Source organism: Vipera berus, assembly GCF_964194415.1.
Source record: "Vipera berus genome assembly, chromosome: 11".
Lineage (NCBI taxonomy): Eukaryota > Metazoa > Chordata > Lepidosauria > Squamata > Viperidae > Vipera > Vipera berus.
This window is the reverse complement of record NC_138214.1, coordinates 17,710,282-17,728,206: the sequence shown is the minus strand read 5'-3', so window position 1 is coordinate 17,728,206 and position 17,925 is coordinate 17,710,282. Positions and strand designations below refer to the sequence as shown.

The following is a 17,925-nucleotide window of genomic DNA, read 5'->3' as shown; positions in this document are numbered from 1 at the left end:
AGAATCTTATTCTTTCCCTCATACTAAGAAAGAAAAAAAGTGATTTTTATCTATTCTTCTTTGTGACTCAAATGTTCTAAAAAATGATTTCCTAAATCCAGTGGACCAACCTAAAGTAAAACTTGGTTTTGTTCAGACAGGAGGGATAGAAAAACTAATTTCAGAATTCTGAAAGAATAAGACCACACTTGGAATTCTGCATCTAATTCTGGTCACCCCGATATAAAAAAAAGTGCAGAGAAGAGCAACAAAGGTGATTAGGGGGCTGGAGGCTAAAACATATGAAGAACAGTTGCAGGAATTGGGCAGAACTAGTCTAAGGGACACGGTGGCTCAGTGGGTTAGGACGCTGAGCTTGTCGATCAGAAGGTCGGCAGTTTGGCGGGTCGAATCCCGAGTGCCGCGTAACAGAGTGAGCGCCTGTTACTCGTCCCAGCTTCTGCCAACCTAGCAGTTCGAAAGCACGTAAAAAAAATGCAAGTAGAAAAATAGGGACCACCACGGTGGGAAGGTAACAGCATTCCGTGCGCCTTTGGCGTCTAGTCATGCCGGCCACATGACCACGGAGACGTCCTCGCACAAGCGCTGGCTCTTCGGCTTTGAAACGGAGATGAGCACCGGCCCCTAGAGTCGGAAACGACTAGCATGCATGTGCGGGGGAACCTTTACCTTTACCTTTAGTCTAATGAAAAGGACTAGGGGAGACATGATAGCAGTGTTCTAATATTTGAGGGGCTCCTACAAAGACGAGGGGGGTCAGCCTATTTTCCAAAGCATCAAAAGACAAGAAACAATGGAAACTGTTCAAGGAGAGAAGCAACCTAGAACTAAGGAGAAATTTCCTAACAGAACAATTAACCAGTGGAACAGCTTTGCCTTCAGAAGTTGCGGGTACTCCATCATTGGAGACTTTCAAAAACAGACTGGACAAACATTTGTCTGAAATGGTGTAAGGTCTTCTGCTAGAGAAGGGGTTTAGACTAGAAGACCTCCAAGGTCCCTTACAACTCTATTATTATTCTATTCTTTTGATCCAAGATAACTCTTGCTCCTCCTGCCCACTGAAATGAGTCTTTCATTCTCTTTTCTCTCCCTTCCTTGTTGTGAAGGACACCCAGCCAGCTTTCATTGCATCCAGGCCAGGAGGAACATACTTCTCCACTTACGCAAATTGTTCCACAGGAACGTTTTGTTTTCACCCTAATTCCAAATTCTCCCAAAGTCTTTCTCAGCTCCTACAGCAGTAACATTTTCTTCCCAGATCTTCTGCTGATCTTTTCCCCACTTGACCTTGTCAGGGAAGAAGGCCACTAGACATCAAAGAGCTGTGGGAAATTTTAGAAACAGCCCCGAAGGCAATAAATATTTCCTCCCACACACACACCTACAATTTTTAAGAAAATTTGCCTTTCAGGAGATCAGATCTTCTTCAAGTCCCACAGCTCAACCCACGGATATATTTCTCTATATATCTGCAATCTACAAACACGTCTGGAAGTGAATATTTCTGGCTGTCAAGAAAATCACACACCAGATAAAAAGTTATCAATTCATACCATTTTATTTCTTTACTGGGTTAAACAGGAGCAGAGTAGTTCCCTGATCCAAAATACAACAGAACTGAAAGCATTACAGGTACAGAGACTATTGAAACACAGAGAGTAATAGGATAATCATAATAGTTTAATACAACTGAATTATAGCATGATTTTTATCATTTCCCCCCCCCTCCTTTTTGTTTGTTTTTTTTTGTTTGTGTTTTTTTTGTCAAACCATCTTGGAAAACAAATGTAATAGGAACTAGTGCAAAAAGGTTCTAAACATGAAGCACAGTGTATAAAATGACCTAAGAAAGGTACTCCCTCAAAGAGCCCAGTCATTTTCTCATGACAGGAGAGGGGAAAAGGGGAGGACAGAGAGCCAGTGGGAAAGAGGGGCTGGGAGGAGGAGGAGGAGGAGGAGGAGGAGGAGGAGGAGGCTGGAGAGAGAAACAAGGCCATGAGGGAACCAACGAAAGAGTTTTAAGGTTGAGTTCTGCAACACGTCTCGTAGTTTTCCAAACATCTCAGTTGTGTTCTGCAAAAAAAAAGGTCCCTTGCCATCTCCGCTCAGTGGTCCTCTCTGTGACAGAAGCAGAGGAGAATTGGTGAGGTCTGCCTTGATCCCTTCCCTCTCTGGCCTTTGGGTGGCACAGCCTCTTCTATTCCAAGGAAGGCCCTCAAGAGGAGCTTAATAGTTAAGTAACTCAATAAAATTAAGTAACTCAATAAAATTATTAATAATTAAAACAATAGCATGAAGAGGAAAGAGGAAGAGCCTGCCGGTCTTCACGATTCCCCCTGCCCCAATTCCACAGACCTGCCAGAACAGAGGAAAAAAAAACTCACAATGGAAGGACTCCTTCAACTCAGGAATGGCCAAAGGGAAAACAGGAATATCCCTACGGGTCAAATGAGAGGTTATAATGGGTTAGAAATTATGTCCAACCTCTGTGTACACTGACTTGTTTTTATCGGGGGTCACAAGAATCCAGGGAAAACCAACCCAATTTTTCATCTCCCGTGCTGGTGCCCTTCTCCCACAACCCGCATTGTACACTGTGCCAGTGATAGCATCCCACGAAGAGCCTTTGCTGCTTGGTTGGGACTTTCACTGCGATCATGGCAGCTTGAAAAGGTCATACTCTTCTTCCTGAACATTTATTCCCATACCTGCTGCTCTACAGCCTAAAGGCAACTGGACTTGCTTTGTTTTTGCTTGAAGACGTTTCGCTTCTCATCCAAGAAGCTTCTTCAGTTCTAACGAAGCTTCTTGGATGAGAAGCGAAACGTCTTCAAGGACAAAACCAAGATAGTCCAGTTGCCTTTTGAAAATGCATCTTTGGGACAACCATGACCTGGATGACCGAAAATCTCCACAAACACCTACAGCCCAAAGACTCTGACATTTGCAGTTAGTAAAGCATATCTAGGGTATGTTATTATTTTGTACTATGTACGATTTGAAAAACCATCCTGGCTTGATATCGGAGGCATTACCAAATCTGTCTTGAAAATTAGCTTTCTGGCCACAGATAGAACAGAAGCATCTTCTCAGGTCTACCCTGAATTTTAAATACATATTTGAATTTCATTTTTTTTAGAAAAGCAAGAAACCTTTGGGGTTAATGATTAAGGGTATCAGGTCCTCTGAGTTAAGTGCATGCCCTCTCAGTTAGCACAGTTGGAGAGAAAAGCTGACATTCTGATATTATTCCTCCATCCACTTTCACTTTTAAGAATTTGCATATTGGGGTCACAGTCTGTCCTCTAGGAAGCAGATCCCAGAAGCTGCCTGTGTTTTGCTTGTTAGAACTATTAACTATTTACCAACAGTTATCTCTGGTGGGAATGCAAAGATGTGGCTATATGGCACGCTTAAGCTTGGAAGTATATGTAGAACCTAGATGTTTGTCTGGTCAGCAGCGTGGGCCCTGAATCTGGGAAGAGGTGTTCAGAAACTTTGGAATTATGCTAGATTTTTGTGCTCTAGAAGTAACACAGAAACAGGACAAAACCAGATGTGCAGATGTAAGGGGGAAACACAGAAGTGGCTAAACCCCCAGGGGAAGAGCCTTCTCTGTGGGAGCACCAGCCCTGTGGAACCAGCTCCCCCCTGAGCTTCGGATGGCCCAAGATCTCCAGTCCTTTCGCCGCGGCCTCAAAACACTCCTTTTCCACCTGGCTGACCTGGACTGACAGGGATTTTAATTATGTTTACAATTTTAACTCTATTCTTTAATTTATTTTAATTTATTTCAATTTTTAATTTTAATTTACTGTACAGAGACCTTTAAGTTTTGTTGTTGTTAGCCGCCCTGAGTCCCTCGGGAGATAGGGCGGGATATAAGTCCCATTAATAAAAAATAAAAAATAAAATAAATAATAAAACCAGAGGCATTAGACCTTAAGGACTGGGCTGTCCATAATATTATCAGATATCTCAAATGCTCCGACACACTGGTCTCTTGATCAGTTTATGAAATGCTGTCCTCTAAGAATGCAGTGAGAGCAGGTGGCTGTTTAAAAACTGGCACAGCACAATCGAAAGCGAGCTTTGCGGGTTCTGATATGTTCAGTCTTGTGCAGCGACTCAGTTAATGGCCATGTAATAAATAAGATTTCCAGATGTTCTCTCTAAATTCTATCTTGGATGCATGTCCCCACCTATTCAAGAAGGGTCTTATCTGATACGCACTCAAACAGATCAGACTCTCCACTTTCATTATTGCTCAAAGGCTGCAGCATTGATACTCCTTGCCTCCCCCAAGGTTAAGAAAATATTTGGAAAGGTAAGCAGAACTGGAAGCTGCGAATTGTTTCTTGAGGGACCTTTAAGACGGAGAAAACATTTATTTGTGAAGGAAGTAGAAATAATGGCAGATAGGTCCTTTTGCTCAAAGCCCAGCTCTTAAAACAGCGACTCCTGAAGTTATGCTTACGTTACGCTGTAGAAAAAAGGCAGGCAGTGGGACCAGGTGTGGATTTCTCATTAAATCTTTCCATCAACTCTCATCTGAGAAAAACATTGTTCAGTTACACTGCAGCATGAAGGCTGAAATATTTTTTTTTGTTTCCTGACCATCCCCTATTTTTAACTTATTTCGAAAGCAAAATGGAATCATAGTTTTACAAATGCAATAAAGGAATCAGTCTCTAAACAGTCTACATAAACCCCAATTGTTTTTACAGAAAAGGCACCGTTTCTTGAACATGGCATACATTTTCCATACAGGTAAGTCCTTGACTCACAACAGTTTGTTTAGTGACCACTCAAAGTTACAACGGCACTGAAAAATGTGATTTATGAAAGTTTTTCACAGTTAGGACCTTTGGAGCATCCCCATGATCATGTGATCAAAATTCAGATGCTGGCACAACTGGCTCATATTTATGACAGGGCATAGTGTCCCGGGGGGGTGTCAAGTGATCCCCTTTTGCGACCTTCTGTCGAGCAAAGTGAATGGGGAAGCCAGATTCACTTAACAACCGTGTTACTAACTTAACCCTCTGCAGCGATTCACTTAACAAATGTGGCAAGAAAAGTCATAAAAGGGGGCAAAATTCGCTTAACAAATGTCTCACTTAACAACAGAAATTTTCGGCTCAATTGTGGTTGTAAGTCGAGGACGTCCTGTATTGCTCTTTGTAAACCTCGCACATAGAATAGGGTTGGAGGGAACCTTGGAGGTCTTCTAGTCCTGCTCAAGCAGGACAACTTACACCAGGGGTAGGCAACCTTGGCTCTTTGATGACTTGTGGACTTCAACTCCCAGAATTCCTGAGCCAGCATGGCTCAGCTTGGAAACCTCTCCCTTTTCCCTCAGCATGGCTGGCTCAGGAATTCTGGGAGTTGAAGTCCACGAGTCATAAAAGAGCCAAGGTTGCCTACCCCTGCCCTACACCATTCCAGACAAGCGGCTGTCCAGTCTCTTCTTGAAAGCCTCCAGTGATGGAGACCCACAACCTCTGGGAGTAAGTGGTTCCATGATTAATTGTTCTCTGTCAAGAAATTTCCTTTTATTTCTAGGTTAGATCTCTTCCACCCATTATTGCTTCTTCTACCGTCAGGTACTTTGGAGAATAGGTCAAACTGCTTTTCTCTGTGACAACCCAAGTACTAGAAGAGAGTTATCATCTCACCTCCAGTCCTTCTTTTTGCTACAGTAGGTATGCCTAGTTCCTTCAATCGTTCATCGTATGGTTTAGTTTCCAGGCCCCTATTTTTGTTGCTTTTCTCTGCTCCCTTTTTAGAGTCTCAACAACTTTTTTGTATCATGGTGACCAGAACTGGGTGCTGTACTTCAAGTGTGGTCTCAGCAGTGCAGTATAAAGTGGTAATATCACTTCATGTGCTCTTGATAACAATCCTTCTATTGATGTGGCCCAGGACTGCACTGGCCTTTTTGGCAGCTGTAGCACACCGATGGCTCATATTTAAGTGACTGTCCACTAGGACTCCTACTACAATGATCAGTTGCTTCTGTTTGTTTTTTCTTAAAGGTAAAGGTAAAGGTAAAGGTTCCCCAGCGTAAAGCCTTACTTTTCTCACCACTGAATTGCATTTTGTTGGCTAGGGACTTTAAATCTTTTACCTTCTCACATGTGATGAATACTTTAATTTTTTTATGTCACATTATTTAACTTGCTATGAAAACCTGAGTTTAAAGAAATGTATTGTGTATACATGGGGATGAATGATACAACAAAGAGCCTGAAAACAATAACAAGAGACTATGAGTACCTAGGCATGGAAGCCAACAAAATGGGAGCACAGGTTGTGTTTTCATCTGTACCTCTAACAGGTCAACATCCAATGAGGAAACAGAGGTTTTTAGAAGTAAATCACTGACTTAAATGATGGTGCCATTGAAAGAACTTTGGGTTCCTACACTACAGCACGGTCTATATTAACTACATGAAGAGGTTCTGGCAGGGATGGACTACACCTCAGAAGGACCAGGAAGAAAGCAAGTGGCTCACTTATCTGAATAATTGAGGGGCTGTCACAGAGAAGAGGGAGTCAGCCTATTTTCCAAAGCACCAGAAGGCAGGACAACAAGCAACAGATGGAAATTAATAAAGGAGAGAACCAACCTAGAACTAAGAAAAAACTTCCTAACTGTGAGAACAATTAACCAGGAGAATGCTAACCTCCAGAAGTAGTAGGTGCTCCATCACCAGAGCTTTTCAAGAGATTGGACAACCATTTGTCCAGAATGGTATAGTGTCTCTTGCTCAAGCAGGGGCTTGGACTAGATGACCTCCAAGGTCCCTTCCAACTCTATGACTCTATGTTCTATGAATAATTTGGGTGTTCTAAAATGCAAGATGGCAATTTATTCCATTAAAACATCTTCTGATTTCTTAGTTTGGTCTGGCTAACCCCAGGAATATTTGAAACTATGAAACTGCATGTATTGGAAAGTGTTTTGGAAGAATCTAAATCCTATTTTTTTCTTCTTAGGAACTTTGGAATTCATCTTGTGATAATTCTCAATCTTTTGCATATTTAGTGGCTATTCTGAATCTTTTAAGGAATGATAGGTGTTCAATGCTTCTATGCCACTAAGAGTTTCAATATGTAGCATAGAAGCATTTTAAATAAACAGATTTGGACCTGTTCTATGGATTAGTGATCAAATCTGTGGGTCTGATTCTCAGTTGCTCTCAAACAAAGTCTTGCAGGATCGTTATTTCTGAGGGAGCACCTATCACCGGATGTTATTCTCATGTGACATGACACCTTAGAAATTATCTACAGCAGAGTTTCTCAACCTTGACAACTTTAAGATGGACCAGTTCCCAGAATTCTGGTAGTTGAAGTCCACACATCTTAAGAGCCACCAAGGTTGAGAAACACCGATCTACAAAGTTTAATATTTAAAAGAAAAGTGATATTTGGTAATTGATTCTTCCAACAGCTAAGATGAGGCTTTAACAGGATTCATGAAACCCAGAATATTCATAGTATACGCTCCATTTGATCTTCTTGCACTATTTGCGAGTCTGGGGTCCAACAAGCAGGGGCCATAAGCAAATCTCAACTGTGCTCATTCCCTCATTCAACTTCTCTTGCTCCTGTACTTGTTCTTTAAAAATTTCTGCCTGGAGTCTCTTAAAATGCTGCTTGCAAATCCATGTCAGGAGACACTTTCCTTGGCCTCCACCAGCAGGGGGCGACAGTAACATGCTGATAAATTAGTGCTTTATATTTGGTTTCACTCTAGATGCAACTATTTTAAGATCTGAGCTTGGTCTACAACCAGTCAATCATTTTGCCGAAAATATGTCTTAAAAATTCCAGGAGCATCCACCAGGCCGAAAAGTCTGATGATCCCTGATTAAGTGTCACTTCCGTACAAACTTTCTCCACCTAAAAATCTGTGTGGGGAGCAGTCTGTATAGAAAATGATGTGTGAATTGTGTAGAACCATTTTCTCATAAAGAACAAACTGCGCAAGGTAGATAGTGAGAATCTCTCTGAGCTCAAAGCTTTCAACAGGTTGCTCATTCCTCCTGCTGCAGAAAACCTACCCAATTCAGCTGTTAGCCAACAAGATTTATAATCGTCTTCCAGGAATGTGAAAGGTAATGACGATCTTTTGGGATCCAATGCAAAATAATCAGCAATAGAAACTGTTGTTGGAGTCAGTAACACAAATGCAGCAATATCTGTTCCTTTTTGCTTTCATCCTACAATACTCCCCAATGGGTTTAATTGTGTTGGTTCAATCAATCGGAGGCTGCTAAAGCTAACACTGTATTAACTGGGTTTTCTATGGATTCATTTCATTATTTGCCCTCACCTATAAAGAGATCAAAGGTCCATCAAAGGTCCATCCGCCACTTCCTGAGACAGAGAGGTAGGTCACTTCTTATGAATCCCGGGTGATTAAAGGTAACACAGAGATTATAATTCAATAATGAATATACTGCTGGATCCTGAGTCTTTTCACTCAGGCAATCTGTTGGCCATTTCCATCATGAATAGCAATTCCAGATGGCAAAGGAATTCATTCTAAAGCAGGGGTCCCCAACCCCCGGTCCGTGGACCAGTACCAGGCCGGGGCACACCGGCAACCGGTCCGCACAAACAAGCCAAGCCTCATTCGTGGGATGCAGCAGCACACAAAACCACGCACCCTCCGGTACGTGGAAAAACCTTTCTCTGTGGAACTGGTGCCCAAAAGGTTGGGGACCTCTGTTCTAAAGGACGAAGCTGGGAGTTGCTTCAGAAACTGAACTTTAATGGTTCTCCATATGTCTTAACTAGGATTGAAAACTATGCCTTCTTTTGATCTCACTGTGCTCTGCCACCTTTTCAGGAATGATGCAAAATACGGTTTCAAAAATAAATTATGTCTCATCATGAACTGAACTACGTACTGTAAGTGATAGCAATTCCTTATAGAAATTATGTCATCAAGAAGGACCAAAACAGGTGGAGGGGGACGCATTTGCAAGAATAAGGTCCAGGCACTTCAGTCCCCAGCACCTAGTTAAAGGGTTGGGAGTAGTCCTTACCTGGAGATCCTCTGGAAAGCCTACACTGGTTTGGAGTCATCAACCTCACCCCTTTCTTATCATCATCCACCCTCCTCCTCCTCCTCCTCCAAAGAGGCAAATTTAATCTGAGAGAAAGAGAGAGAGAGAATGGGGGGAGCTTATACTTGAGGCAGATGTACTGTGTGGATTGGATCAAAATGCACTTCAGTTTTCATGTTGCATAGTATCCAGCGGGGCCTGGGATTAAGAAGACTGCTGTTTTGGGGCATTTGGGACTTTGATCGTAAATTTGGGATGGATGAGTATCTCCCAAAAGGTTCTAAAGCTCAGACCTCAGAATTATCCAACAGGTTGGTTCCCTCTTTGATAATGAATGGATACAATAGATTCCTGTGATCTACTATGATTATTCAATTCCAGCCGTACAGAAAGCTTTTCTTTAAGGAGGAAGGAATGTGGCCCAACATCTAACCAGAGAGCACAGAAATCCATAATGAATGTGATTTCTGGAATTATTAAAATAATAATTTTAATAATTCCACTTCAAGATTTGTCAGACATTACAGAGAAGCCAAGAATTATTTTTTTACAACCTAAATGTGCTCTAAATGAGTCTATTTTAGACCAACACAACCCCCCTGTGAGATGCTTGATGCTCTCCGAGTCGGGTTGCTTTCTTGCGGACTTTTCATGCACTTATATCAGTGCACTGATGATGTTACCTAGTTTGGTAATGAAATGTCTGCAAGAAAACAACCAAGCTTAGAGAGCACCAAGGACCCCACGGTGCAGCCCTGAGCTACAAATATTCTCTTCTGTCGGTACAAATCACCTGTCAAGAGCTGGTCATTTTTCTCACTCTTGTTTACACCCCTCGTCGCTTGTCATGGATTCTTCTTTCTCCGTGAGGATAGGAAACATGCCGACTGCTGAGGGATGCTATCCACGTTTCTGAGAGTGAGGGCCTTAGTGAGAGATGGAGGGGGGGAAATGGTTCTTTAATATAAGATTAAAAAGCCAGAGAGAGACAGAGAGATACTTCCATATCAAGAGTCTCTCAAGAGTCTCCCCTTTTCCTTGAATGAAAATTTAACTTTCAGATAAGAGAATTTTTGGGTATCAGAAACATTTCATAGTCTACCTGTGTTGTGTCTGCATAGAACCATTTTTCCCACGGGCACATTGGGGGAGACAGCAGGGGCAAACTCAAGCTGAGAAATGAATGGGGACCCAAACCTGGTAGTGCTTTGGTAGAGGGTTAATTGAGTTGGGAATAAGTTCGTGCCTTCAGTTTCGGTAAAGAATCAGGAACTGGTTGGGAGGACTGGACAGTTAATGAGATTATATGAAGAGCCAAGCCAAGCCTGCCAACTGCCAAAAAATGGGGGGGGGGGGGAATAAAAGCGTCTGGGCTAGTATTTCTCACAGGAAACAAATTGAGGGCATATTCAGAGGTGTTTGCTTGGACATTCTGGCTCCACTTGGAATTAATCTCAAGCCAACTACAATCTCCTTGTGCGGGTGCCAGAAATGAGGAGGCAGGCATTTCTAACTTCCTACCATTGTGCGAAAGACAGCATGTCTATCTCTCGGAGCAGAGGTGGGGAACCACGGCCCTTTTCTGACTGTGGACTTCAGCTCCCAGAATTCCTGAGCCAGCATGGCAGATAAACCCCCTTCTCCTGCAAAACTAACTAATGAACTAACTCAATAAAAAAAGAACAGAAAAGGAACTGCTTCTATTGGCGTATTCTCGACAAATCTAAGAGGACCCTCCAATTTTGAAAGTTTGGAGAAAAGCCTCGTCTTTCTTTCAGGCAAATACAGCATTTCATGTGTTTGAGGACATCTTACAGAGATGATAGGCAGACAGTGAAGGAATTCAGCCCTTCTGGGAACATGGGACTCCAGGCTGCACAAGCTGCTGCTGGCTTATCCTGGAGCCTGGCTCAACCGAAAGCCTGGATGGTCCTTTCCGCACTTCTTGCAGCTCTTGGTCACAGAAAGGGTGGGGGGGAAGGGGCCAGAGAGGTCTACGAAACAGGGAAGGAAAGAACCCTGTCTTCACCCCTGGGTTGCCTGGGTTGGGCCACTCCTAGGACTTGGAAACGATCTTGGCTAAGGTACTCCTGACACTGCCACAGGCCACTTACTCGCTCGGGAGTGGAAACATCCCAGCCAGGAACCTGACCCAGGATGTGTGTTGGCAGGAGCAGTCGGGGTCACTCCCGGGGCCCTCACACCGGCCTTCCCAGGGGCCACCTGCTCCACTTCCCCTCCTGCTCCTTCCCTGCCTGGCTTCTGCAGCTTCAGGCCAGAGGCTGGTGCAGCCCGCCCGGAGGCTGTGTTCCCACACGGCCCTCCAGGCATCCCAGAGCGGCCCTGCAAGGAGTTGGTCTTGCTGGGGGTTTCCATGTGGGGGTGGGACTGTGCGTGTCACCCAACCGGTGCCCCCCAAAGAGGTATAAGAAATGTCCCCTCCCCCACCCCCCGCAGGCGCCTTTTCTTTCCGCTCTTTCTTTTTGCCTGAGGAGCTGCTCTCTCGCGCTGGGTCACTCGTCTCTCGCGATGCTCTCCTCCACGGCGGGAAGGACTTCCAAGTTCAACCCTTCACTGCTGTGCACACTGGAGAAGGACACCATGGTGTGCAGGAGCATAAGGACCAGGACGCAGAGCCGGATTTTGCTGTGGCTGAGGCGAGACCCTGCGGAGACGGGCAGCAGGGACGGAGGCGGGTACTGGTGGTGATGGTAATACAGGTGATAGTGTTGCTGTTGCTGCTGCTGCTGTTGTTGTTGTTGCTGCTGTTGTTGTTGCTGCTGCTGCTGGTGATGGTGATGGGGGGCGTCGTGGCGTGGGCTGTGGAATGACTCCGACTCTGTGGATTTGGTGGAGGTGTTGTAGCTGCGGTCCGGCTGGGGATCACAGGAGTCCCACTGCACATCACAGCACTTTGCTTCCTGGTCAGGCAACTGGTTCTCCAACAACCCTGTAAACACAACAGCACAATAATTGTCTAGGGAATTCCGGAGGAGGCAGGTACCCTTCATCATTTTATCTTCTGCCTTCTTCACCCCCAAAAGTCTGCAGCAGCCAAAGTGTGCATTAGAGAACTGTGAGGATGGGATACCGCAGATAGTCCTTGAGTTATGACAGCAATGGAGCCTGCTCTCGGGATGATTGGTAAGTGAATGCTTCCTTCTGCTGACTAGCAGTAGCCTGATCTCCCCCAGGTGAGCAGTGCTAGTAGAAAGCCAGCGCAGCTCACGCTGGGGAGGCTAGTGAGGAACGAGAACCGCCAGGACCTCTTCTCCTCGTCAGCAGAAACCTGAGCTCCCCCAGGTGAGCAGCGCTACCATAGAGCTAAGACTAGCAACGAAAGGGGAACCGACTGGATTTGTTCTCCTGGACTGTGCCATGTGGTCCAGCAAAGGAGCGTCCTCTCCTATTTCCCTACCCTGACTTCCTGAGCTCTGGATATCTTCGTAAAATAAGGGTCCAAACAGTGACTGGTGTGTGGGGGGAGGACTATGTGGAACCCAGTGGGGCAGCAAAGCAGGCCGAGTGGGGACCCGGTGGGACAGGATGTGGGGGGGATAGATGGTTAGGGGTGCTGCACCACCTGTCTCGGAGGTTGGTTGCAAGGGCAAATGAATGTGGCGGTTCTGTAGGCCAGGTGTCCCCAACCTGTGGGCCACGGCCCACTACCGGGCCGTGGCTTACTGGCCACTGGGCTGTGGGACAGGTTGGCCAGTGCACGCACATGTGTGTGCGCACTCATCCCCACTTGTGCTAGCAGCTGTGAGGACTAAAGGAGTCACTGCACAGCCTAAATGGAGCACCGCATGGCCTAAACTGGGTGCTGCGTGGCCTAGACAGAGCATTGGACAACCTAAACGGGGCACCGTGTGGCAGAAATGGGGTGCCATATGGCAAAAACAGGTCACATGTGGCCTAGACAGGGCTCCGTGCAGTGAAAACGGGTCGCCGCACAGCCTAAATGGGGCTCCACACAGCAAAAATGGGGCACCATGCAGCCTAAATGGGGCTCCACACGGTGAAAACAGGGCACCACGCAGCGAAAACAGGGCAGTGCTAGCATCCGTGTGGCAAAAATGGGGCAGGGCTAGCAAGTGTCATGTAGGCACTAGCGCCACCTCCTTTGCATCACACACGTGCTCACTGTCCCGTTTGCGTGCGCACGCAGCTAAAATGCTTTCCCTTCCCTTTTTCTCCAGTCTGCCAACCAAAAAAGGTTGGGGCCTTCTGCTGTAGGCAGCGTGACACTGAAACGGGGTTGCATGCAGCTTTGGGCGGGGGCGGGTCTGTTGTAACTTCGGACAGCCGTTAAATGACCTGTCATACCTCAAGGACTACCTGTACTTAACTGTTACACGCCTCTCTCTTCTTGCTTTAGGAGACTGTTTGCAGCCCAGTTCCTGACACAAGTTGTGATATTCTATAAGTGAAACATCTAACTTACACAAGACTTTAGAAATGACAGATATACAACCAATTGCAAAATACCTCAGACAGCCACGTCCTCTGTGTTCATTATTATAACAGAAATGCACTTGGTTCATGAGGTTGCAAAAAAAAAAAAAATGAATCCAGCCTTGACACTTTCACATGACCTGACCTCAACTTGGAGTCTATGCTGATGTCTTTCATAAATAATTTAAAATAATGTAAAATAAATTAAATAATAATTCAATCAATAATTAAATAATAAATAATTGCACAAAGGAAGGAAGGAAGGAAGGAAGGAAATGTACATGCCACAGTCTGGAACATTCATGTTCCCTAATCTACAGTAATGACAGTAGCCCATGCAAGGCTCTTAATATTACAATTAAAAATATCTTGCTATACAATATTTTCCTATTTTGAACACAATCCTATTTCTACACTGAAATTTATATCATCATTTTCCTTCAGGGAGACTTCTATTTTATCTCTTCTTTTATCTCCTCCAACAGTTTTTCCTGCTGCCTTCAATATAGAGGAATGAAAAATTGCCCGCTCTTCTTTGACCCCCTTCATGATATATGGGTTGTCCTCGACTTACAACAGGTCATTAAAGTTACAACAGCACTGAAAAAAGTGACTTTTGACAGCTTTTCCCACTTATGACCATTGAAGTATTGCCATAGTCATGGGATCAAAATTCAAACACTTGGCAACTGGTTCATACTTATGACTGTTTCAATGTTCCCCGGGATCTTGTGATCCCCTTTTGCAATCTTCTGACAAGCAAAGTCAATGGGGAGGCCAGATTCACTTAACAACCATTTTACTAACTTAATAACTCCAGTGATTCACTTAACTAGGTCATAAAATGGGGCAAAACTCACTTAACAAATGTCTCACTAAACAACATAAATTTTGGGCTCAATTGTGGTCGTAAGTCAAGGATGACCTATAGTTTTGTTCGGTCTCTTAGCAATTTCCTTTACTTTTGGTTTCTTAATTCAAATTTTCTTCTCCATAAAAATTCCGTGGCAGTCTATTCTCGTTTACCTAATACTCTCTGTCTATCCTTCTTCCTCTGCATTTAATCCTGAAGGCTGTCTTTTGCACATTATAAGATAAAGTTCTTGCTCTTAAACAAAACCATTTAATTCTTAATCAGTTCATCCCTTCTGTTTTTCAAGTCTCCATTTCTATGTGAAGATCTCTCTCCCCTTTACGTGGACATCTATCCCACCCTCTTTAGTGACCTTGCCCAGCGCTAAGCACCATCACGCAAGATTGGTTTTTAAGCCAAGCACCACCTTGTTACTGGCATTAGTATGTTGCAGCTGCCCCTTTCCTCCCTGAAAATTTGCATTTCTTTACGAAGCAGTTGAACAACCCCCCCCAGCACCCATCCCAAGCATGAGAGAAAGAAGCCAGCAGCCCTGCTTAACCGCCTTTCCTTGAACAACCTTGTGAAGTTATGATGGGGCTGAGGAAATGGTAGTTAAAGCCAGTCTTCAAAGCCACGGCTGTTGCAGAATTCAGAATTAATCAGAATTCAGGCAGCGCACCCACATTTGCCACTCCAGCATATGCTTCAGCTTCCTTCAGCCATCCCACCCCCACCTACCCACCACCGCAGCTGACCTTCCCTACTTTCTCCCCACTGTGGACAGGGGGAACCTGGCCGCAGGGGCCGAGGCCGGCTCTTCTGGGAAAGGAGGGGGAGGGGTCAGGTGGTCAAAAGCGCAGACATGGCAGCAGGTGAGTAAGTGGAGGGAGGTGAATCAGAGGTGGGCAGGGCAGGAGAAGTCTGGGATCACGGCCTATTGACAGAACATTCCTGTGACTGCTAGAACCGCCATCTCTACGTAGTTTGGTCATGCGATGCTTCCTCTAAGAATTGCCTTCCTTAGTACAGCTAAGTCCTCGACTTACAGCCACAACTGAGCCCAGAATTTATGTTGCTAAGTGAGAAATTGGTTAAGTGAGCCTCGCTCCATTTTACAACTTTTCTTGCCATGTTTGTTAAGTGAATCACTGCAGTTGTTCAATTAGTAATCTGGTTGTTAGGTGAATCTGGCCTCCGCATTGACTTTTGCTTGTCAGAAGGTTGCAAAAGAGGATCACGTGACCACCACCCCCCGGGACAATGTGACCATCATAAATATGAACCAGTTGTTAAGCATCCAAATGTAAATCCTGTGACCCTGGGGATGCCGCAACGGTCGTGTGAAAAACGGACATAAGTCACTTTTTTCAATGCCGTTGTAACTTCGAACGATCACTAAATGAACTGTTGTAAGTTGAGGACCATCAGTACCTGGATAAAATCATTTTCTTGCTTCTGGTGGTTGGCCTTGTTCCCTGTCAAACACACCTGAAGCCTGTCCCAGAGGGCGCAGCTGCCACCTGTCTCCCATTTCTTTGCAGAGGTACTACTAGCTTTGTAAATAAGCAGAGAGATGCCAAGTAGGCAAGGCCAGCTGGGCTGTCTGTACGCCCGAGGCTACCCACAGGCGTGTGAATGCAGGACGTTTGTCCTAATCCAGCAAGGCAAAGGGCGATACTTGTGCACTTGTTCCTGGGACACTTCCACCCCCCGCCCCCCAGGCCTTACCCGTGCAGAGGAAGCCAGGCAACCCTCCATAGACCAATTCATCGTTGTCAGGCAACACAAAGGGGCACCTAGTCTCCACCTCCAGGCAGTATTGCTTGCATGGAATCCGGTGCTGGCACTGTAGTTGTGTCACATCGAAATACTCAGAGCACAGCCAAGCCTTGTAGACAGCCTACAGGGAAGGAACAAGAGTCCAGAGGCAGTAATACATTAGCAAAACGGCCCCCCAAAGAATCTGAGCGGCATCTGTCAGGACGTACAGACAGTCCTCGAATTACAGTAGATCTATTAGTGACTGAAAAAAGTGACTTAGGACCATTTTCACTCTTACGACCATTGCAGCATTTGCATAGTCACGTGATCAAAAACTGACTTATATTTATGACGGTTATAGTGTCCCAGCAGCCTAGGATCAGCTTTTGCAAACTTCTGACAAGCAAAGCCAATGAAGCAGCCAGATTCCCTTAACAACCGTGTTACTAATTTAACAGCTGCAGCGATTCACTTAACAACTGTGGCAAGAAAAGTCATAAAATGGTGCAAAATTCAGTTCACAACTGTCTTGCTTAGCAAAGATAGATTTGGGGCTCGATTGTGCTCCTAAGTCGAGGATTACCTGTAGTCAGGGACAACCTTAATTGTACATTGCCTTGCACAACTTTGCTGAACTGTTAATAAGATAAGATAGATGGGTGGGAAATAATCTACCTTCAACTACAATTCCCAGTTTCTAAAAGAAGAAACCTTGAAACTCATGAATCCTGTGTAGGAAGCCATTCTTTCCAAGCCCAGGTAGGTCAGGCTGAGCTATTTATGGGGACACTGGAGTTTACTTTAAGAGGAAGTTATTGGGAGAAAGATAGCCAGCACTACTTAAGTTTCCACATGAGTACATGAAGTGGCCAGGCCTCCAAGCGGCTACAGAACAGAAATGAGAAGCAATGCCGGACTTGTAAAAAGTTAAAACCCAACGCAAAAATTATATAAAAGAGTTTCACAGCCACGAAACTTGACATACAACGCAAAGCAAAAACAAAAATCCTGACTTTGTTTAATGTCATCATCTTGTTTCATAAAAATCTATTGTGGAAGAACTGTACCATGATTTCCAAGCCGCTTCACAGTCCCACGGCGAGAGAGCCAGGCCACTGATATTGAAAAGAGACAGACGTGACTTTCTGTTCAGAAAATCTACATTTTTCTCTAATTTCAGCGGAAAGATGCATTTGTTCTATCCTGTCTTTTGCTGAGAAGCTCAAGATGGCACACAACAAATACCACACCACACCGCTCCCACCATGAGTTAAGTTGAGTTGAGAGAGAACTGCCTCAAAGCTTCCCAGGGAGCTTCCATGGCTGAGGTGGGGGCGGGAGGGGGACTAAACCTGGGTCTCTTGGCTACTAGTCCAGTCCCTTCGCCATTGGACCAACCAGGCTGTTGCGGCCATTCTGGCAAGACAATTCTGTGTGATGCCAGTCTATAGCCACGGCCAGCTACTGGGGTCTTCCTCACCTCTACGTTTCTGCTTTCAGCAGGCAATCCCAATGCTCTCTAGTCATCACTGACTTTCCTCTGTGGCCATTTGGATCCTGACTGTTAGACTGGCCTGATCCCAGGCTGCTGGGAACAATGGTAGACCAGGACCTCTATAAAATGACCTACCTAGTTGATCTATATGGAAACAAATGTGCTGGCAGGCAGGTTACTCCATAATATGTGTAGCTGGGGCAATTTTTTTCTATATGGGTCAGCGACACAAGTTCTACCAAGTTCACAGAACAAGCACTATATGTCCTAAC

General features: G+C 44.9%; 1 protein-coding gene across 1 annotated transcript in view; it reads right to left on the bottom strand.

Annotated features, from left to right (window-relative positions):
- Positions 1–6,066: 6,066 nt before the first annotated feature.
- NALF2 (NALCN channel auxiliary factor 2) overlaps positions 6,067–17,925 on the bottom strand; it is a 34,624-nt gene continuing 22,765 nt past the window's right edge. Inside the window, exons 2-4 of the mRNA XM_081336404.1 lie at positions 16,126–16,297; positions 6,335–12,036; positions 6,067–6,133 (exon numbers count right to left, since the gene is read on the bottom strand). Coding sequence (XP_081192530.1) covers positions 11,600–12,036; positions 16,126–16,297 — 609 coding nt within the window. The 3' untranslated portion in view covers positions 6,067–6,133; positions 6,335–11,599. The remainder of the gene's footprint in view (positions 6,134–6,334; positions 12,037–16,125; positions 16,298–17,925) is intronic.